General features: G+C 44.6%; 1 protein-coding gene across 7 annotated transcripts in view; it reads left to right on the top strand.

Moving 5' to 3' along the window:
- The window catches only part of ANTXR2 (ANTXR cell adhesion molecule 2), a 187591-nt gene that overhangs the window by 83746 nt on the left and 79995 nt on the right, over positions 1-23850 (top strand). For 5 of the 7 annotated variants that reach the window (XM_084855440.1, XM_084855446.1, XM_084855442.1 and 2 more), the window contains exons 11-13: positions 6092-6170; positions 9861-9956; positions 21758-21802. In XM_084855440.1, the coding sequence (XP_084711566.1) occupies positions 6092-6170; positions 9861-9956; positions 21758-21802 (220 nt within the window). The remainder of the gene's footprint in view (positions 1-6091; positions 6171-9860; positions 9957-21757; positions 21803-23850) is intronic. The other 2 variants (XM_084855444.1, XM_084855441.1) reach the window with 1 other exon arrangement.

Here is a 23850-nt window from a genome sequence, read left to right as displayed (position 1 = left end):
CAGCAAACATCAGCTTAAAAACCAAAATCCTGTCTGAAATTAACATGAAGCATGCCATAGATATATTCCAAAGAGATCAAAACAAAGGGATTGCTCCTATCTCTCAAACATGACATTTGCAGAGATTATATGATTATGTTGGAACTTGAAATGTTTATCTTTGTGAAGATGATCTGTATGACTTGACTCTGTAGCTTCTAGAACCTCCCTGTCAAATTTCACATCTCTCAATCCCTGCAGCTATATATAAAAAAACCTGATATGTTGAGTAGTTCTTTGGATTTTTATCTTCAGCTCAATACTTGATGCGCTCAATGAATCTGTTGCTTGAGATTTTTGTCAGACAGCTTGGCAGCTGAAGGTTGAGACAGAGATTCAGGATGGCAGCAGCATCTTTAGGAAATGGGCATTTAGGAGAAGTCAGAATTTTGCCGAAACTTAAGGGGAATTTTCCCATTCTGATGTAATTTCGGAGCAAGTTAGATTTTAAGGCTACCTCTTCTGTGGGTATAAATAAATGTGGAATGAGACATTAACGGCACAATTCTGTGTAAGTTTATTCAGAAAGAAACCCCACTGAATTCACTGGGGCTTGTTCCCAGGTAACTGTGAATAGCATTGTAGCCTAAAGCTGCAATCCTGTACCCATGAACTGAATAGATTTTACTTCTGAGCAGATATGCATAGGCTGCAGTCCTAAACATACTTACTAGGCTGGGTTTAAGTCCCATTGAACACAGTGGGACTTACTTCTGAGTAAACTTGCATAGGTTTTCACTGTTAGAAGGGAAACACAGGGTTCCCAATTCTGTGTTTTCTCCATAGTGCAGTGGCTGGAGAGGCTCTTGTAGAGGAAAAACAGTGGGCAGGATGGGGGCACCTAATTCTCCCCCTCTCCATCCGTTCTCTCCTGAGAATCCCACCCCTAGCAGACTTCAGTGTTTTCCCCGGTTTCTTCTAAAACTTGGAGTGAGTCTGGCTGCGAGAAAGTGATCTTTTTAGGTGATTTGGTGAACATATGAGGGATTAAGCTCCCTTCCTTTCCACCTGCTGATCCCCACTTGCTCCCCTCACCCCGCAAGTTTCTTCTCACCCCTATATCTCTTGTTATCTTGGTAAATGTGGGACTTGGGAGTATTTTTGTCAATATTACATCTAATCCCTTCCTAAGAAAAGGGCTAGTTTTACGGAGGGGGTAAACCTGTATCTGGACTGTGCTACTTCAGTTTGTAGATGTTTAGTCACATAATTGAAAGTTCCTTCATACACACCAAATAGAAAACTAGTATGTCAGGGAGAAGGATTCTAGGAGAGCCTTTTCCCTGACATGCTAGATTTCTGCAATTAGGAATCTATTTTTCATGGGCAAGAATTCAATTTCATGTTTGGCTATCACAATCTTGCTGCCAGTAACACATTTCTGATAAGGGTCTTATGTTTATATACATCAAGGGTTCTTTCTTTTTTAAAATGTTCATTATGATCCCAAAAGAATCCAGTTTCAACTTAATACCTGCCATCTCTGAAATGATATGTAATACCTTTTCCCAGCATTCCTTAACCACAGGGTTAAACCATTACAAATGCAGAAAGTTAGCGCCATTTTATTAAGATTTTGTGGGATAAAATGCTGCCTATATATAATTATATCTAATCTCCCTTAAATTCAGTAATAACAAAAAGGACTTAAGAAACTTTATTTTTCAAAGTGTTCAAGAGGGTTAAAGTTGGATTGTACCTAATGTGGAGGTGGTTTGCAGATCTGTGTTTTACTGTGACTGTTGTGGGCACCTGTTAGATAGTGGCTATGACATCCCTGATGATAAGGTTTCCTCCGTCGGCTTGCTCCATTTCTGCAGCACCTTTTAAAGGAAATAGTAGTTTAGCCAGCATTGCTTTAATTAGGACTTGGGCCACCATGAACCTCTGCTTGGAGATTTAGCCACAGTTGACCTTAAAAGCAAAGCATGAATTATTTAAACAGTTTATTGTAATTGCTGGAGAAAAGCTTGGGAGTTAAAGGATGTTAAAGGAACACATTCTCTTTTAGGTCTGCTCAACCCTCTTGGGTTCATTCTAACCAGCTGAAACCAGCACAACCTTTTCATCAGGTTAATTGAAACACGATTTTGGCCTAGGGTTGCTTGGGTTTTGGGGCTGTCTCTACATGCAACTTCAGCTTTAAATGAGAATACAAAACAGAAGGACAAAACAAGAGATTATCTTTTCTGCTCTGTGACTATCAGTTCAGCTAAGGGGTGAAAAAACCCTCACAAACCAACTGTAGTTTTTTCAGCGTGTGGGAGGAAGGTGATTTTTATCTTGCAGGGGAATGATTCATGGGCTAAAATTAGGGATGTACGAATGTCACTTACATTTACGAAATTTGATTCGCGGTGGGGGGGAGGTGCTCTGTCCCCCCCCCCGAAATTCTGGCCGGGGGGGGAGGCACCCCGTCCCTCCCCCCCGAAATTCTGGCCGGGGGGGATGCGCCCCGTCCCTCCTGCCGCGAACCCTGGCCGGCCGGGTCTGCAGATGGCGGGGGCCGTAGCCGCCGCCGTTTGCGTCCCTGCAGTCAGCCGTGATAGGCTACAAAAATGTTTACGTAGCCTATCACGGCTGAGTTAAAAAAAACACAACAACACCGCGTGTATGCAAATGGTGGCGCCAATGGGCAGCGCCCATGGGCGCTGCCATTTACGTTCCTTATTTTGGCACGTCTACTCTACATAAACATTTATGTAGACTACGGCGAAAATAAGGGGAACGCAAATAGTGTAGACGCTACGCTATTTGCGTTCCCCTTATTTTTGCCATAGTCTACGTAAATGTTTACGTAGACTAGATGTGCCAAAATAAGGAATGCAAATGGCAGTGCCCATGGGTGCCGCCATTTGCGTACGCGCGGTGGTTTTTTTTTTTTTTTAACTCAGCCGTGATAGGCTACGTAAACATTTATGTAGCCTATCACGGTATTTTTTAAAAATCTAGCCGTGATAGGCTACGTAAATCTTTACGTAGCCTATCACGTTGTTGTTGTTTTTTTAAACTTGGAAATGGCGGCGGCGGCGGCCGGTTGGAAGACCGGCCGCTGCAGCCGCCGCCGCCGAACCGGAGCCGCCGCCGCCAGGGAGATTCGCCCAAGGTAAGACCCGTCCTGGGGGGGCGGGGGGGCAGACCGTTTCGCCACCGATTTCGGGGGGCCGAATGTGCTGGCATTCAGCCTCCCCGAGATTCGTGGCGAAATTCTCTGACATCCCTAGCTAAAATTCCCTCTCAACATCATCTCTGGAACGCTATTTATATTTCTGGAGTCTCCCCATATCCATAGTACGGAGTAGTAAGAAGTGGAATGGAAAGCAAAATGTGAGATGTGAGTACAAGTAGTACTGAGAGGTTTCAAAGGACTCAGAAGCTCAGTTTAGATCAGGGCCAAAACAGAGATTACGTTAATTCTGTATCGATCAGCTGCGTCTTTCGTTCATTTTTACTGTAGATTAGGCGGAGGGCCCCCAGTCCAAATCTGTGGCCCCCACGAGCTTCTCTGAAATTGAATTTGGACCTCAGCCCGAAATAATTTCTCCCGCCCTGATTTGTTCTCCACTGTTTTCTGCTCTGACTGTCAGAGATCTCTCACATCAGCCTGTTCCTTTTAACTGAGGGCCAAAACAAACATTACTTTAAATCTGTATCAATAAGCTATGTCCTGCCACCCCTCCCCCTTTTTACTCTATAGAGTAGTTACAGGGTCCCCAATCTGGATTGGGACTGTAGCACATGGGGGAGGGGGCTTTTAAGATCCAGATTGGAACCCCTGCCCCTACTCTAGAGTAAAAATGAAAAACAAAACACCATAGCTGCTAGATACTGATGTAAAGTAATGCCTGTTTTGGACCTGAATGTGTACATGCTAGCTGTAAGCACATTGGTTCAGGATGTCAGTTCTGAAGTCTGTATAGCTCACTGTATTGGACCCTACTCTCTGACTCGCTGGGTTCTCCCAGAGAAAGAGAGAGAGAGAGAGGAAGGTCTCTTAGAGCCAGTAGTGGGTAGAACGTTGGAGTTGGCCTGGGGAGACCTGGATTCAAATTCCTATTTACCCAGAAGACTTCATGGTAGACCCTGAGCCAGTTTAGGTCACAAATTCTCAGAAATCTATTATCTTGCAGTTCAAAGCTGAGTGTAAATGGAAACTTTCTGAGTCTCTTGTCAAAGCCAGGGAGGCCAGGAACTGCTGATCTATAATCTTTGCCATGTGTTTGGGAATTTCCAGGGTTATTTGAAGAAATGAGAAACCGCTTTACTATTAACGTTTCACTGATGCCTGCCTGTTCTGCACAGAAAGCCTCAACCATCTATAATTAGTGGCTTTTGTGCTGTATGTATGTTGTTGGAGTGGTAATTAGCGTGTTTATTGCCAATCCTGACATTTTTATGTACATGAGTGAGTACTTCACAAGTGTAGTTCTTCACATCTCAGGATCTTGCAGCTGGACCAAAATCTTTAAACCACACAACATCTCTGTGAGATGGTTACCCATTGTTTCGTCTGTTTTACCACTGGCATGAAACAAAACTTGTATTTTCTAATTTAGGGTCCTCATGTTAAATGACTATTTTTATAACTTTTCTAGCTTCCTGGATGAAATGCTGGTTAGAATGTGTGGTTCTGGCTTTCTATTGATAGTTACACCATTTGGTGAAGCTGCCTTTTGCAATGTACACTGGGCAGTCTGGGCTTTGGGTCTCATTGGGCTGTGGGGAAAGCAGGATCAGCTGTTGGCACTGCCTCTCCTCCATTCATTCAGTCCTCACGTTTAAGTTGAAAAGAGCTTCACAGTCTTTACTAGGTCCAACCCTCCCAACGTGGTTGGTCACAATTTATCCCTGATTGAGACTATGATACGATAGCTTGCCTAAAGCCACACAGTTAAATTGGTTGTAGAAGTGGGACATGATCCTAGGGCCCCCACATCAACGCTTTCAATCCATCAGGTGGTACTTGTTCTGTAGTTCCACTCCTCTGTAGAATAGGCAACTTGGACTGATACCAGTGGAGACTGATGGCTCTGATTTCAGAGGGCCTGTGAATCGTAGAGTGGATGCATAGCCCCACCAAAATCAGAGTCACCAGCTTCCACTGGGTGATATGTATTTTTGGACTTGAATGGTGGAATAATGCTTCTTTGTACAAGGGCCAAAAGAGCCATTACTTTAAATCCACAAATCTAGCAGTTACATCTTTCCCTCGTTATTTTTACTCTAGAGTCACTGCAGGGCCCCCAATCTGGATTGGGACCCTAGCATGGAGGGTGGAGGAGACTTTTAAGATCTGGATTGCCCCCCCCCCTGCACATACTCTAGAGTAAAAAATTGGGAAAAATCATAGCTGCTAGATACAACTATGGGCAACACACCGTCTGTAGGGTATATCCGGCCCCCGCCACACCGCTGAATTCGGGACCCCCCCCCCCAAAAGTAACAAAAGAAATGTTACCTATGCAGTGCCAGAAGGGTTACATACAGCTTGAGAACAAGCAAAAATTAACCCTTCTAGTGCTATAGAGCAGTATGGAGTGGTTTGCCTCTGAATGTCAGCGGCAAACGACCAGGTTTTGGGGGGGGTTGGTAGGGGAGGACAGTGGTATGCTCTGTGGAGTGTGGCCCATGGGGGGAGGGGTTCCAGACCTCCTGCAGTTGCCACCCCTGCTGTACATGGAAGACTAGATTCCAGGGCGAAGACTAGGCCAAGATGGTCATTGGTTTATGTGCACCAACATTCTGGAGACTTTTTTCCCCATAGGGAAATAGTCAACTGGGCAATCCCCATCTTGTAGCCTAAAGGAGGATAGTTGAGGAACAGTTTTGTCATTGCCTCTGCTGTTCCATGGCTGAGCAGGGACTTGGAATTTGGTCCCCCATGCTTTGGGAGAGCTACACCCATCCATTACCATCTACCCTTCATTGCTTGGCTCCAGTGACACCCACAAGATCTGGCTCACCTACTACTTTCCCTGTTTTATTTTAACTGCATCTGGCTGGATAACTCGGTAAACATGCTATTAAATGTTTTGTGTGCTCTCTTCTTCAGAACAATGGATGTTTTTGTCAGTCTGAACCAAGGGCAGGCACTCATCTCCAGCTCTCTAACCATTACTGCAACAGAATGTGTAAGTACACGGCTGACAAGTGCCAGGGAATTAATTTTTCTTTTAAAAAACCTGGAGGCTGTGCTCTGTTTTCAGAATGGATAGTCCATATCCTCTGGTTTGTCTAGATCTACAGGATGTATCCCGCTTTCACTTTGTTCAGAACCATGAAATTGAGAGAAATCGAAGAACTGATAGAAAACATTTGCTTAGATGAAGAAGGAATTCTATTAATTTGGGCCATGCAAGGGATAGTGTTTTTCTCTGTGGATCTACCCTAGAGAGATCTGGCTTATTCTAGGTGCTACAACCACTTGTCCTGGGGTACAACAGGCCCTAGATCTTTTCTATGGTTGTTGTCTCTGGGCAGAATCCAATGGGGAGCTTACGCCCCTGCCGATTCTTTTACGCCTTGCCAATTGTGTTGTGCAAGCAGTCCCTACTGCTTGCACAACAGTGATTTAGCGATCCTGGGGCAACACAGAACAAGTGGAAATAAGAGAGCTCCACTGACCTGCCTCCTTCCAGAAATGAGCATTTCTGCTTATTTAGGGGCTTCCCAGAGGAAGCGCTAAATCTCCCTTGTTTAAGTGGTGGGTCTTGCTTGTGCAATGGAATTGGCGGGACCCACCACTTGCAGAAGGGAATCGGCAGGGCAGAAAGGAATTAGTGGGGGTGTAAGCACCCTCTTGGATTCTGCCCTCTGTTTTGTTTTGTTTTGTTTTGTTTTGTTTTTTACATTCACTTAGGCTGTGAATGTAAAGGCTGTCTGGGGAAACTACCATTTAAATCCCTGTTCAGCTATGGAGCTGACTGGGAGACATTAAATCAGTAATACAGAGCAAAACAAAGGCAGCTGTGTCGGCCATAAGAAAAAATCCCAAATCCATATAGCGTAAAATCTTCATTAGGCCAACTCAAAGATCATAAAAAATGTGGCAGCTTTCTAAATCTCCAGATCTCTTCATCAGGTAAGATGTTACAAAAAGCAGGTTGAGGAGGCAAAGGGAATAGGATAGGGGAGAAGGCTGGATGGATGTTGTAGTCAGGATGGGTGCATAATCAAAGTCTTAGGATGATATGCAGGAGGAGGCTTTGCAGCCCAATTTGAATGTATGAAATCCTAATCCTCCTCCTCCTCCTCTTCTTCCTCCTCCTCCTCATCTCCAAGACTCTGGCTATGCAGAACTCCTGACCATAACATCCAGTTAGACTCCCCCCACTGCTCTCCCACCAACCTGCTTACCATCTTGCTTGATGAAGAGATTTCTTGGTCTCAAAAACTTGCACATTCTTTCTGATTTTTGAGTTAGCCTAATAAAGGTGTTATATGTTATGGATCTTGGAATTAGACCAGTAGCCAACTCTCCCATCTAACCTACCTTGCAAATTATTGGGATAAAAATGGGATAATTCCATATATGCTGTCCTGAGCTCCTTGGAGGAAGGGTGGGGTAAAAATGTGAAAGATAAATCAGAGTTGTTGCCCTCGGTCACTCAACCTAGGTTTGCATGTACGCTTCCTCTCTCCTTCTCTCTGACACATACTGGCTATTATTTACATATGAGGCCCATTTGCTAGGAACACAATCAGTAGTCAGTAGAGGGCTCCCAAACCCACTTCCCTTGGGTTCAAACCCTTTGAGAAGCAGCTGTGTTGCTTTAAAGACAACCACCAGCCTCTATCCATGCCTGTGGAAAAGGGTCCAGAGGTCTATCACAAGCAGGTTTCAGTCATAATGTTAGTCTTATAAAATGAGTACTTAGCTTTCTGCACTGGAAAAAAGGAAAAACTGGGTTCTGCAGCCAGAGTTTATTCTACTCACTAGTGTTGAAGCACTGAGGCCTTTTGTTGGCAAAAACAGGATCAGTCTGTTTTTGACAGTAAGGTGAAAACAGCAAAACTTTACAGGTGTTTTATGCTGCTGCTGTTGATCCAATGTTAATTTTATATTTTTCTTTGTACATTTTGGCCATTCTGTTCAATTGGAAATATAGCAATAAGTGGTAAAATATGGACTTTATCTCATATATTTATCTCAATTCTCATTTTTTCAAAATATGTAAAAAGTGTATGAATCCCTTAATGAACAAGATCAGCAGACTGGTCTTTTGTTAAACCTACTTACTCATTTGGTGCCCCATCCCTGGATGTTATTTTCATAAACAGGAAACATATTTGCAGATTTTTCACTGGTTAAAAACAACAACCCAGTGAAGCCCCTCTGCAGATCATATAACGATGAAAAAGCTACATCCTGAATATAGCAGCCACGGAAGGTCTCTATTTTTTTTAATTAAAAAGAAACCTTCCTAGTTTTAGGCAACTTGTACAGAAGTGACTCTGTAGCGCAGTCCTATGCATATCTACTCAGAAGTACATTCCATTGAATTCACTGGGACTTACTCTCAGGAAAGTGTGTATAGGATTGCAGCCTGTATCACTATGGTGTTTGGTTACTGCTAAGACCAAGTAAACGTAAGAAGAGGGACAAATGAATTTAAGCTATCCATTTATAACTTTTAGGCAAGGTTTATAACCATTTCAGGACTGACATTCTGCAAAAAATGTCTTCAAGACCAGAGTTCAAATACATAAAAAACCTAATTCCTTTAAAAAAGAAAGAAAGAAAGGGGGACAGGGAGAAAACAATCTGGATCTATATGATGAGTTTTAAAGATTCACACAAATGTTCCAAATTTTGCTGTGTTCTCACAACCTGACAATTTAGTTGTTTGAAAAGCTCATCATCCAAGTTATTATGCTGAAACTTGGCTTTGTCCCCCAGGTTAGAGTCCTGAAATTCAAGTACATTATATTTATTGCTATTATTAGGATATCAGGGTGGTATACAACAGGCTTAAAAACTAAAATTTGTAAAACTAGACCTTTTGTAAATGGCCCAGAGCATTTTGGCTGTTGGGCAGTGTAGAAATGTAATAACTAATTATAACAATAATATAAAATGTGCCCCCAAATAGAAGACAATCATAAAAATCCATTATAGGGATGGCACATCGCATATTTTAAAACTCCTAACACAGACTACATTTGGATGGTGGTAGCTCTGTTGTACTTGGCTCTGAAATAATACTCACGAAAGAGAGTAGATGCACAACAGAAGTTACCTCCACCTTTTGATTAGGGTTAAAAATCAAAGGAAACAGAAATTGATTCATATTCTTAAATGAATTGAGGGATATAAATTTGGAATAGTGAATGAATTTGCCAAGTCCTGTAGTGCATGAGTGAAATTACAAGCCCCTGGAATTTTAATTTTTTTCTGTTTTATTTTTATTTTATACCAGCTTATCTTCTAAGAAGCCATCAAGGCAGTGTACAACAATTTTAAACAATAAAACATTAACATAATTAAAACAAGACCATTAAAAACAGTAAAAGCATTAAAGCATTAAAAACCCCACATTTTAAAAGGCTAAATTAAAGAGATGCATCTTCACAATCTTTCTAAGGATGAAGAGAGTGGGACCAATGGTAGTTCTTCAGGGAGTGCATTCTGTAGTTCGGGGGCCACACAGGAGAAAGCCCCTTCACATGTGGATGACAAATGGACCTCTGTAGGTAATGGCATTCCCCAAGAGGGCCTCTCCTGCAGATCTCAATACCTGGGCAGATTCATAGTGAGACAGGTGGTAGCTTTGCAGGGTCTTATTTATTAATTATTATCTTTCCCTCGCCCTTTTCCATAGGCAAATGGCATTGCTGCACTTATAGCAATTCTCGTATTGTTACTCTTGTTGGCTCTTGCTCTCCTCTGGTGGTTCTGGCCCCTGTGTTGCAAACTGGTGAGTGAAAAAAATCCAAGAATATAGTACGTCCGCCTGCCTGCCTGCCTGCCTGCCTGCCTGCCTGCCTGCCTGCCTGCCTATCTATCTATCTATCTATCTATCTATCTATCTATCTATCTATCTATCTATCTATCGTGGCAGCAGATTTTGTTTTCTTTTTGTTTCCTGCATGTTGATAATATGGAACAAGTGAGCCAGGATACTGCAAGCATTTTTGATGCTGGCTCTTCTCCCCTATGTTGATTGTCATGCAACGTAGCTTCCCTCTTAGTCATATGAGCCTCCCTGCTCATTGGGATCTTCTGGAAAGGCTCCCCTTTTCATCCCACCAGCATATGTGTTGTATTTGCTAGGGACATGGGCGAGGATCTTCTCTGTGGCCACACCTTGGCTGTGAAACGCCCTTCGTAGAGGAGCCTTATGTTGTCCCCTCTCATAGGGACATATGCAACTGCCTTGCACCAACTCTTGTTGTCTCATAGGGACATATGCAACTGCCTTGCACCACTGATCCAGGAAGCTTGGTGTGGCCTATACTAGGGATGTGTGAATCAGCAAAGCTCAGACACATTTAGGTTCTCTGACTTCCACCCCAAATCTCGTTCTGGCTTGTGTCCATATCAGATGGTGAGCTTTGTGTTTTTTTTCCCTGCACAAAGAAATTATGCATAGTTTTGTGCATATTTCCCCAAATTTACACATCAGTTGTGCACGTTTTTAAGATGTATGCAGTTTTTTCCCATTGGCTGGAGAAAATTTATGCACCTTTTTCAAGCATATGCATTTTTTGGACGCTTTTTGTTGCTCAAAATGCATTGCAAGCTCAGAAATGTACGGACTGCAGATTGCATTTCGGTCTGTGTTTGATTCCAGGAGGTGCAAAGTCGTTAAACTTTGATAAAAAATGAACTGAAATGAGTTTCTCACCCATCCCTAGTCTATACCAGGGGTGGGGATCCTTTTCCAGTCATTTCTTCGTAACCTTCCAGGGACTGCATGGCAGTGGGTAGCAGGGTCAACGTTCAAAGTAGGCAGGGCCAGAACCAAAACTGGGCAGAGTACAAGCAACATTCTCTCCCCCCCCCCCGTTACTGCCTGTCCTCCTCTCCCCGCCTCTTTCTTTCTTTCCTTCCTTCCTTCCTTCCTTCCTTCTTTCTTTCTTTCTTTCTTTCTTTCTTTCTTTCTTTCTTTCTTTCTTTCTTTCGTATCCCATCCTATATAATTAAGATCTCAGGGTGGTGTACAGATAAAATCAATTTAAACAGTATAAAACAATGAATAATTTGAACAGCTAAGACATATTAAAGCAAGCTAATACCAATTTAAAAATCTAAAACAATAAAACACTTAAAACAATGTGCAACTGTAGGGATGTTAATTAGCCCTCAAAGGCTTTGGTGGAAAGCCATATTTTAACTTGGCGCCGAAATGAAACCAATGTCTGCGCCAGTTGGGCCTCCAAGGGGAGGGCATTCCACAATCGTGGTGCCACAGCAGAGAAGGCCCTCTCCCATGTCCCACCATAGTGTATGTCTCACACTGGTGTATGCATTGGAGGGCTCCTCCAACAGATCTTGGTCCTCATGCAGGCATATATAGGGGGAGGCGCTCCCGCAAATATCAAGGTCCCAAGCCACTTAGGGCTTTAAATGTCATCATTAGCACCTTGAATTCCAACTGGAAACGTATTGGCAGCCAGCACAATTACTTTAAAACTGGTGTTATGTGATTTTTACGTGATGTTCCAGTCAACAGTCTAGCTGCTGAATTTTGCACTAGCTGCAACTTCCAAGTCATCTTCAAGGGCAGCCCCATGTAAAGTGCATTGCAGTAGTCTAATTGGGAAGTTAACCAGTGCGTGCACTACTGAGGCTAGGTTATCCCTGTCCAGGAAAGGCCGTAGCTGGCGGATCAGCTGAAGCTGGCCCCAAGTACTCCAGGCCACGGAGTCCGCCTGGGGCTCCAGTGACAGGGATGGATCTAGGAGTACTCCCAAGCTATGCACCTGCTCCTTCATGGGGAGTGCAACCCCAGCCAGGACAGGTCGCTTACCCAAGCTTCTGTCTTGTCAGGATTTAGCTTCACTTTATTGGCCTGCATCCAGCCCATTACAGCCTCCAGGCACTGGTCCAGCACCTTCACCACCTCAGTCGACTCCGACGACAAGGAGAAATAGAGCTGAGTATCATCGGCGTACTGGTGACACCCGCCCACCCCACACAAAACTCCTAATGACCTCTCCCAATGGCTTCATACAGATGTTGAACAGCATGGGGGATAGAACAGAACCCTGTGGCACCCCACAGCTTAATAGCCATGGGGTAGAACAGGAATCCCCCAATACCACTCTCTGGAATCAGCCCTGCAGGTTGGAGTGGAACCACTGTAACACAGTGCCCCCAGCTCCCATCCTGCAGAGCTGGTCCAGTAAGATACCGTAATCAATGCTATCAAAATCTGTTGAGAGATCCAGGAAGATCAACAGGGTAGCAGTCCCCCTGTCTTCACCTGGAGCAGGTCTTTCCCTTACTTCTCTCTATCTCTTCCGCACCCCATCTATTTCAGGGCTACAGATGGGATGGGACTCTCTGTATTGCCACGTTGCTTAGATTTCTCTCTGTGTACTGAGAAAAGCACTCTACACCGAATGGCAGTAAGCTGTCCAGAGTTTCAGGCAGCATTTTTTCCCAGCCTTCAACCTGGGACCCTTTGTATGCAAAGCACTGACCAGTGGCTCTTCTCTGATATCTTCCACCACTGTGTGAATTCTTTTTCCCCCTCGGTAGGCATTCGTTTTGCCATTTTGTTACGCTTTCTTCTGGCAGTTTTGTCTGAATTTGTGTTTCTATTTTTTATATTTGTTTTTATTGCTCTTCTTCTTACTGTAATTGTGCTATTATATTGTAAGCTGCCTTGGGCATTTTTAAAATGGAAAGTTTGGGGGTAAAAATGGTTTACATGAACAAAGGAGCATCCACTTTTCAGGAGGCAGTGATGCAATGTAATTATTATGGCCTAAATACAATGCAGAGTTAAGGCATGTTTAAGCCCATTGATTTTAGCGGGCTTAAGCATGCCTGACTCTGTCTTGGATTTAGGCCAGTTTACCTACAACATTTACATACCACCCAATAAGAAAGGTTCTCTGGGTGGCTTATAGTAAAAATTTAAGGCCATACTCAGGCATGAAATCTAAAACAAAATAAAACCAACAACAGTATAAAAACCAGAGTAAAACTAGCAGCAGTGAATAACATCAGTACAAAGGATCTAAAAAGCACAAAGGGAACAAGCTTACAGCCCCTAGACAGCATCTGAGTTCGGAGACAGTGCGCCAACCTCTGAGCTGGGAATTGGAGCACCTACCCCCTCCCCCTCACAGCCCCTCCACAGGAAAGGACTGCACTGGCTGCTCTCTCAGGTTGGGTACTCGATCTTAGAGCAGGGGAGAAGGTGGCTTCTGAGCTCCTGATATGAGCTGTCCTGAGGCCTCTCCAACCCCCTTCCCTCCTTCTCCGAGACTCCCAAGCTAGAGAGGCAAAAAAGTCCATCTAGCGAAATTGCAGGACGGGAAGATGGGGATGCGACAATCACCTCTGTCACTCCTCCCGCCCTGCATAGGATGACTGTAAGCTTCCAAGTTCGGAGGCTTATGCTCATTGCAATAGGACTGCACCCTAGAAGGGTTTAAGACCGAAAAGCCTGGGAATTTTTTTAAAAAGTCTTTACCTGGCGCAAAACAGGTCCCAGTGTAGGCGGCAAGCACACTTCTCTTGGGAGGATATTCAAAAACCAGGGTGCCATCGTTGAAAAGGCCCCCTCTCTCTTATAGCCCCTCACTGTCATTTGGCAGGGGTGCCCAGAGAAGGGCCTCAGAAGGTGAACTTGGTAGGCATATGCTGGAGGTGGAAGAACAGGTAAGCCTTGCCTACAAAAATAGGTGGAGCTTCTGCTGTTACCACATAGGTGCCACAGCTGAGGTGCTGTATGCATGAGGCAAGGGGAGGTGTGATGTGATGGGGGGGAGGTCCAAATCAAGCACGTTTCTGGATAGCAATGTGGTGCTGTGTTATAGCACTAAAATATGGCCGACTAGAGTGCCTTATTATGCAAATGTATGGAAATTAAGATGTCAGATTTTGAATGGAAGCTGGCTGAAATGGACTCAAGGTGCCTTGATTTGCTTTCACCTAATTCCAGGCTCATAGGATTATTTATTCCTAAAAGTGATACCTGGCACTTCAGTGCCAGTTAGCATTCCCAGGGTGGCTTACAGCAAATAATAAAGAGACAATAATCTAAAACAATGATACGATACAACAGCTGAGTGCAGGGATAAATCTCCAACATAATCAAATTGGTAGCTTAGTATGGGATTATGAAGGAAAGGGAAAGGTACGAGAGTATTCAAGCACTGCTGTAGTTTAAAAAAGGAAGGAAGGAAGAAAGAAATAAAAGAATTCGGAAGTATAAAGGACTTGACCAGTTGCATTGTTGGTCATAGGTAATCACTGAACATTAAAATGCAAGAACGTAAGGAGAGCCATGCTGGATCAGACCAAGCGTCCATTTAGTCCAGCATTCTGTGGGGCCAACCAGCTGCCCACAGGAAGCCGACAAGCAGGACATGACTGCAACAGTACCCTCCTGCCCATGTTCCCCAGAAACTGGTATACAAAGGCTCACTGTCTCTGATACTCGAGGTAGCATATAGACATCAGGACTAGTAGCCACTGATAGCCTTCTCCTCTAGGAATTTTTCTAACCCCCTTATAAAGCCATCCAAGTTGGTGGACATCACTACATCTTGTGGTAGCAAATTCCATAGCTTAATTATGCGCTGTGTGAAGAAGTACTTCCTTTTATCTGTCCTGAATCTCCTCACTTTCAGCTTCATGGGATGACCTTGGGTTCTAGTATTATGAGAGAGGGAGAAAAAGGTCTCCCTATCCACATTCTCCACACCATGCAACCTCTATCAAGTCTCCCCTTACTCACCCTTTTCTCCAAGCTAAACAATCCCAGTTACCTCATAGGGGAGTTGCTCCAGCCCCTTGACCATTTTAGTTGCCCTTTTGTAAAATTATGTGATTGGACTAATACAATGGGGTATTTTTGTTGTATTCATTTATTTAAAATGGGCGGGAACCTCTGGATTGGGAGTGGGGCCTCCCAGTCCTACTTGTGGCTACCTCCCTCCCCTCCCTGTACAGCAATTAGGTTTTTAGAAACCCCCCATTGGTGCCCATGGAAGCTTTTTAAAAGCCTCATTGCCACGTGGGGGACATGGTGGGGGAGTGGCTGCTCAAGAGGAGAAGAGCTAGCCCTCCCCTTCCCTTGCACTGCATCCCCTCCTTGAGAGGTTCCTAAAAGGGCCCCAATTAGTTCCTTGCCCCTGATTTAAAACATTCCTAACCTGCCTTCTCAGTGAAGAATTTTCAAGGCAGCCCACATGGAACATAAGATTTATTTCGTTATTTGTGATATTTGTGATATTTATTTTCTGCTAAATATAATAATTCCCCTTCACTGCCTTGTTGTGGCAAAGGGGCTTGCGTAACTCAGTGAAGCCATAAGCTATGACGTGCAGGGCCACCCAAGATGGACAGGTCATGGCGGAGAGGTCTGACAAAATGTGGTCCACTGGAGAAGGAAATGGCAACCCACTCCAGGATTCTTGCCAAGAAAACCCCATGGAACGTATCACAAGGCTAAAAGATATGATGCTGGAAGATGAGCCCCTCAGGTCGGAAGGTGTCCAGTATACTACTGGGGAAGAGCAGAGGGTATTTTCAAGTAGCGCCAGAAAGAGTGAAGCGGCTGGGCCAAAGCCGAAAGGACACTCAGCTGTGGATGTGTCTGGTGGTGAAAAGAAAATCCGATGCTGTAAAGAACAATATTGTTTAGGAACCTGGAATGTCAGATCAATGAATCAAGGTAAGCTGGAGGTGGTCAAACATGAGATGGCAAGATTGAACATCGACATCTTGCGAATCAGCGAACTAAAATGGACAGGCATGGGTGAATTTAATTCAGGTGACGATACCACCCTAATGGCAGAAAGCGAAGAGGATCTAAAGAGCCTCTTGTTGAGGGTGAAAGTGGAGAGTGCAAAAGCTGGTTTGAAACTCAACATTAAAAAAACGAAGATCATGGCATCTGGCCCCGTCACTGCCTGGCATATAGAAGGGGAAGAAATGGAAGCAGTGACAGATTTTACTTTCTTGGGCTCCAAGATCACTGCAGACGGTGACTGTAGCCATGAAATTAAAAGCGGCTTGCTCCTTGGGAGGAAAGCTATGGCAAAGCTAGACAGCATAGTAAGAAGCAGAGACATCACCTTGCCGACAAAGGTTCGTATAATCAAAGCTATGGTTTTCCCAGTAGTAATGTATGGCTGTGAGAGCTGGACTATAAGGAAGGCTGAGCGCCGAAGAATTGATGCTTTCGAACTGTGGTGCTGGAGAAGACTCTTACGAGTGCCCTGGACTGCAAGGAGGTCCAATCAGTCCATCCTAAAGGAAATCAACCCTGACTGCTCATTGGAAGGACAGATAGTGAAGCTAAAGCTCAAATATTTTGATCACCTAATGTGAAGAGAAAACTCCCTGGAAAAGACCCTGATCGTTCAGTCGTTCAGTCGGACACGACTGAACGACTGAACAACAACAACAATAAATTACCATTTTAAAACACAACATCAAGAACAATTTGAATTACAATAAAAACAGTAGAATACAAGGACCAGGAAGATGGAGCAGCAGCAGCAGCAGCAACAACAACAATAATAATATAATGAAACCATAAACATTATAAGAAATGCATCAATAGAATGGCAAAAACAGAAACAGAAACGCCACAAAAATAAATTATAAAACACCCTGAGAATGAGACAGATCAATGGTAGCCTCTTTCATGGGAGAATAAAACTTTCAGGAAATTGGAGGACAGATTTTGGCTCAGCACGAGCTCTGCTAGTGCTGTCCTGGAGCTGGACACAACTCTGCCCTGCTCACACCTACATTGTTGTGGATGCAAAATGGGGGGCCAGCCTGCCAGCACTTGCAGCGGCAGCACAAAAGCTCCAAAAACCCTTACGAAAAACAGAAAGAAGCTGGGCTACAGTCCCTGCCAAGGGTGAACCCAACCCGTGAGAAACTGTTGAGAATTTATCCCTGGAGAAATTTGGTGAAATAGGACCCCTCCCCCCGCAATTTATCTGCCCACAAATAAAGTGGAGAAATTCCATTTGCACACAGCTCTAGTAATTAGTTGGTCCAGCATATATTTATTTTATTTATTTATTATTAAATTTATTAATCGCCCATCTGGCTGGTCACCCAACCACTCTGGGCGATGTACAACATACAATAAAAACAGTTTAAAACAATAAAATTCTACAATAAAAACATTTTCTAAAATACCCTAACACACCCCAAATGCCTGCCTGAACAGCCACGTTTTTAATGCATGACAGAAGCTCATTAAAGAGGGGGCATGACGGAGTTCCCTAGGGAGGGAGTTCCACAGAGTGGGGGCCACCACAGAAAAGGCCCTCTCGCTCATCCCCACCAGTCTAGCTGTCCTGGCTGATGGGACAGAGAGAAGGCCATCCGAGGCTGATCTTGTTAAGCGGCCTGTCTGGTGCTGCTGGAGGTGCTCCTTAAGATAGGCTGGGCCGGAACCATATAGGGTTTTAAAGGTCAAAACCAACACCTTGAATTTGGCCCGGAAAACAACTGGTAACCAGTGCAACTCCTTCACTGATCACTGGAGTGATGTGATCTCGCCGGCGGCTGCCTTTAATCAGGCGAGCCGCCGCGTTCTGTACCAGCTGCAGCTTCCGAACCGTCTTCAAGGGTAACCCCACGTAGAGCGCATTACAGTAGTCTAAACGAGAGGAGACCAGGGCATGTACTACCGATGGGAGCAGATGGTCGGGAAGGAAGGGGCGCAGCCGCCGTATCAGATGGAGTTGATACAGCGCTGTCCGGCTCACAGCTGACACCTGAGCCTCCATGGACAGCTGGGAGTCCAATATGACCCCCAGGCTGCAGACCTGGTCTTTCAAGGGTAGCCGTACCCCATTCAACACCAGGTCAACATCCCCCAGCCTCCTCTTGTCTCCCACCAAAAGTACCTCGGTCTTGTCAGGGTTCAGCTTCAGCCTATTCCTCCCCATCCAGCCACTCACTGTCTCCAGACATTTGGACAGGGATTCTACGGCCAACCTTGGTGAAGATTTGAACAAGAGGTAGAGCTGCGTGTCATCCGCATATTGATGACTTCGCACCCCAAACCTCCTGAGGATGGAACCCTGTGGCACCCCGCAAGTAAGTGGCCACGGATCCGAAACCTCCTCTCCCAGTGCTACCCTCTGGTACCTGCCGGAGAGGAAGGACCGGAACCACTGCAATACGGTGTCCCCAGTGCCCAACCCCTCCAGGCGGTCCAGGAGGATACTGTGGTCAACGGTATCGAAAGCCACTGAGAGGTCGAGGGGAACAAGGAAGGAGCATTCACCCCTATCCAGAGATATATAAACCTGCATAGGTTTGTGCTGCGTGAGAGTTGAGTTGTGTGTGTGCTTCCTTGGTTCAACTCTCACCTCGGCCAGAATTCAGTAGGTGAATTCACATTTGCGCCTTTCTTGTGTGTGTTTTTCCTTAGGCAAACCACTGTCTATAAGCCATAGACTTCCCAGCTGCAATATGTGGATAATGTTACTGATCTGCCTTACAGGACCGTTGTAAAGAATTACTGAGACAATTCATGTGAAGCAGTTGGAGCGCTCAAAAAATGCTATATAAAAACGCTCTGTAAGGCTGCAGTCCTATGGCCACTAGAGAGTGTCTGGACAGCCATAGGATTTTTTGTTTTCATAGGATTTTACCTCAGAGGCAGCAACTCCCTGCCCCTGCCCCACCGCCTCATAAGCAGTGTGGTTTGTCCCCAGCTCCACGCTTGCAAGAGCAGCGCAGATCGGCCGAAAAGGGGGCGTTCCTGGGGGTGGGGAGGGGACGGCGGAAGCGCCGTTACGACTCTTCCTATGCACCGTCTGCCCCCCCCGCTCCGAGGGACCCTGGTTAGACAGCTGAAACTGGCCATCTACCTGCAAATGTAGGGCGGCCAGAGTGCGGAGGACAAGATCCCCTCCACACTCTGCCCACCCTGCATTGGATAGTCGATTGCCTCCTATCCCCATAGGATTGTGCCCTAAAAGGCTTTTTTAAATGTAATTCTTCCTACCTTCTTTCTCTTATTCCTGTCTCAAGAAGAGCCTCGTGAGGCAAATAAGCTTGCATTCTATTTCAGCAAGTGAAATTGGTTTGTTTAAGGCACCACTTTAGTTATCCTGTGTCTGTGGAAAAAAAGATGCTGCAGGATTTGAACAAAATAAAAAATCAGCATCAAAAGGGACATATCCCCCCTCACCATTCAGCCTTCCTTTTTGGCAGCAACCAGTTGGCGTCTAGTGTATCAAATGACTCGGGCATGCTGCTTAATTGTTGGCAGGAGCCAGTTGGTTTTTTTTTTTTTTTTACTTGATCTGCAGTCCGTGCACATCACCAGGTTGTTGGTTTCTAGTTTTTTCTCTCACTTTTTTAAACAGTTCACTGTTGACAGTTCTTTCGCTCTTCCCTGAATGTTAGAACATAAGACTCCATCAAGCTGGCTCTGGTACTGACGTTTCTTAATGCCCACCTCGTTCGAACATTATAATGAAAAGTGTTAATGAGCAGATCAAAAGGACTGTTGCCTGAAGCAACTTGCTTTAAAAAAATCATTTTTAAATATATCTAAAATTGGAAAGAAGTCGGCTGTCCTCCAAAATCAAATCTCAGCTAGCTATTTATTTTTTTTTTGTGGCTAAGTAAATGCCAAGGAGCCCATTCCTGACAATGATGGCAATAAAATCAAACCAAATGAAATTGGAGAAGACTCAAACTCTGCATATGGTAAACAAAATGGAGTTTACTCTCCTGGGCTCTTGGGACAATATTTAAGAAATCTGAATTAAACAGAAATGCTGGCTGCCTTGCAATATTATGTCTTTTAACATCTGCAAGTTCTCAGGCTGTAGAAGTTGTATACACTGTTCCCCCCTCCCCCCAAAGATAAGGACGGGTCCCTGTGTTTCTCTTTATTTTAAAAGAAAAAATCGATCCAGAATAATTTATGTGCAGGATATTTGCCCACCTGTATTTGCGCATGTGTTCCTGTGTGGGAGGTATGTGCAGTAGCACTACCTGAGACGCATGAATGGGCTGATGGCATTTGATGGGCATTGTACTGCCAGTACTAAGCAGTTCTGGCCATAGCACTGCCTGCGTGGGAGTCCACTAAGGAACCATATCCAAAGCACACTGAGACACCCTTCAGAGCAGGGGTGCACAACCTTTTCAGCTCCAAGGGCTGCATGTGATGCTGGCTCAGGGGTCGGGGGCCATGTGCCTGCACACACATATACACATATGCACACACCCTTGCGTGCACACACAAAAACGCAGGCCCACCCCAACAATCCTGATGCAGATAGCTCTTTCTTTGCTGCTAGCAGCAGTGGGGGGAAAAAGTGGTCAGCATCAGGATTGTTGGGGGAAGGAGTAGAGAGCCTTCTCTTCACCCTCTCCCGCAGCAATCCTCAGACAGTTTGCTCTTTCCAGTGAGAAAAGAGCAATCCTTATGAGGATCCCTGCGGGAGGGAATTTGGCATGGGCAGGAGGGGCAGGGCACCCTTGGAGGCCATAATTAAGGCCTTGCAGTGCTGCATGTGGCCCCTGAGCTGCAGGTTGTGAAGCCTTGCTTTAGAGGAAGAAGAGGCTACCGTGATTTTTACTGATGTCTTTATTTACAGAATTTAGATGCTGTCTTTCTTCCAGTGTTCGTATCCAAACTGGTTAGGAGGACACTTGGTAGAACATTTGCTTTGTGCACAGAAAGTTTCAGTTCAATCCCTGGGACCATAAAACGGATCAGATTAAAGAAGGATCAGATTGCAGGTGATGGGAAAGAGGCCTCTCCCTGAGACCTTGGAGAGCTACGGCCAGCCACAGTAGGACGACACTGGGCTAGTTGGACAAAGGAGGCTTCCTATGTTCTTAAAAAAAAACAGCCATTACGATCAAGATTGAAGACCATCACGCAAAATTATACAGCTCAAAAGGGCAGCAAGAAATACCCTAAAAGTAGAAGTTGCGAACAGAATTAGAGGCAGTCTTTAAAAGATGCAGCAAAAGCAAAACATACAACCAATCATTTCTAATAGCCCATGAAATTAACAGGAGAGACTTTGCCTGGTGCCTATAAGATGGCAAAAGATACCAAGTTCTTCCTTGGCCTGCAATTTCCCGTAAGTGTTCCTTTCACTATAGCCCCACCCATTGCCGTCTTTCTCCCCAGATGCTGCTGCGTCTAAGGTTGGAAGAGGGTTGCCCTCAGATCCTAGCACCTAGCAGTTACCCCAGGCAGCACCACAATCTCTTTGGGTACCGTACACAATACAAAAATGTTTCTATAACTAAATAAGATCACTCACCCAGACTATAACATAGTGGTCAGCAACGAGTTGGCCAGAAGGGCCAGTCTGCAGCAGAGAAGAGGACTTCCAGCTGTTGAAATTTTGTTGAAACAAAAAAAGCAAAAATGAATTCAGGTTGAATGCTGTATTTCTTTGTCTGCATGCATTCGGTAGCTTGTAGCAGAAAATTTGCAGTCAGGATATCCCATTAGTATGTGTCTTTAAATGATCTGTGCTGCCTGCCCTTTATCCTCTGATTTGTTTTCCCCCACCATAGGTCATTAAGGATCCTCCACCAGTGCTACCATCAGCTCCAGTAGAGGTATGTTGTGAAACTGCTTAAAACCTGTGTTACTTAGTCACATTTTTCCATCTTGGGGCCAATGACACAGAGATGGAAATAAGTAAGGGAGGAAATGCTACCTGCCTTGTTCACCCTGTGTCTTGATGTTATCACGTGATACCTTTTTCCTGCTTTCTTCCCACAGCAGCCAACTGTGTAGATTGGAGCTGGGGGAGTACGGGGGGGGGTGGGGGTGGAGGAATGCAGAAATAAGACGTCTGTGACTATCAATGTTTGCTTTATTTATTGCTATTTCTAAGCCATGGGATAAGTGATTCTACATGTTACAAAAGAGAGGGAGATAACTCTCTTCTTCCTGCAGTGTGACAGGTGCCAACCTTGATAGTGTTTCAGTGCCTGAATAATTCATCTGATTATCCAGGCCTTTTCTGCTTTTAATACCTAGCTAGACTTTTATTTAGGAGGCTAGTCAACTTTTTGTTTTCCTGGTGGTTTTGTGTTTTATTTTAATAGTTGTTTTAATGAATTTTGTATACTGCCCTGTGATTGGTCATGAAGGGTGGTATATAAATATTTAAAATAAATACATAAACTCAATTCAGGGGTGTCATTGTCAGTGACAGCCCCGCATCGAATGTGATATGCATTTCTGCCTTAACGGGTTTCATTGTATCACGTTATTTTGATGAAGGAGTATCTGGGGCTTTGAGTTAAAAGGTGTACTTTTTGCTTGATAAAGGCTACTGTGTATCCACACAGTTCAGCATATTTGCAGGGTGATCATGGCTGTGCTGACCTCTAGACCCCTGATGCTATTTGGGATCTCTCGGAAACTTGTATAGACACATATGTCCGTTTTGGTCTGGATATTCCAATGAATATTAATAAATAAAGCAAAAATTGAGAGTCAGGTGTAGTGCAACATTCCTGCATACATGGCATACTCCATTAGATAGATTGGTTCTCCAAAGGTATGCAGGTAAAGTGGCTGTGTTGCTTGAACAGGAATTGGATTGTAATAGACACTTCAAAATGCATTCCACTGCAAATTGATTTTCTGTGCACATAACCAGAATGCTCAGTTTATGCGTTCTGTGGATGAAGGCACCAGTAGCTGGGGGGGAAATTACGTTCTAATTCAGATAATATCTTATTTACTCATTTCCCCCACCCCCACCCCTGAGAAGCAGAGCTTTAAACACTGAAGCATCTTCTGATCATATCCAATATCTCGCACATCTATATTTTTGCTCAAGTGTTCTTTTTGATAAAAGCTTATTTGCAGATTGCAGAAAGTACACAGGTTAGACATGCACATGGTCGGTGCATTTTAAGGCATCCTAAAACAGAAAGAATGATGGTATGATAGGACATATCTGCAGTACAGACTTAAGCCTGGTGCAGTGGTAGGAAGGTAATAGTACTCCCATCTCCCCTGGAAACTGGCAGTAGATTCTATGGATCTTTAGCATGAGGCATGAGCAGACTTCAGGCTTGTCTAGTGACCCCACCCCTTTCCACAGTGTTAAAAGCATGCCTCTGGGTGGCACTTACCAAGCAACAGAAGGAGTTGCTGCTGTTCTTGGTACTACTATCCCTAGAAATCAGGGCAGGGCACTCATGGCCCTCCAAATGTTGGGACTTCAACTGCCTTCATCCACAGCCAGCATGGCCAATGGTCAGGGATGAGGGGAACTGTAGCCCAACAACATCTGGAGGGCCACATTTTGCCCACCCCTATTTCAAATTAAGGGATAGCATAACTTTGTGGCTGGTGCCATGTCAAAGGGATCAGAAAGAGTCGACGTTGTATGGAAGGAGAAGGAAAAATAAGAGGTAATTCATACAGAAGCAATAGAGCAGTCTTTCCCAACATGGCGCCCTCCAGATGCTTTGGACTACAAGTCCCACCATCCCTGGCCATTGACCATGTTTCCTGGGGCTGATGGGAGTTGTAGTCCAAAGCACCTGGAGGATGCCATGTTGGGGAAGCCTGCAATAGAGAATAACTTCTTTCCCGTGCTACATTATTAATTATATTAATTATCTTCTTAGATTTTGCATCC

This window comes from Heloderma suspectum, chromosome 5 (assembly GCF_057233095.1).
Source record: "Heloderma suspectum isolate Gila_16-S chromosome 5, 16-S_ref, whole genome shotgun sequence".
In the NCBI taxonomy this organism is placed as follows: domain Eukaryota; kingdom Metazoa; phylum Chordata; class Lepidosauria; order Squamata; family Helodermatidae; genus Heloderma; species Heloderma suspectum.
The sequence above is the reverse complement of the archived record's forward strand: the minus strand, read 5'-3'. Positions and strand labels throughout refer to the sequence as shown.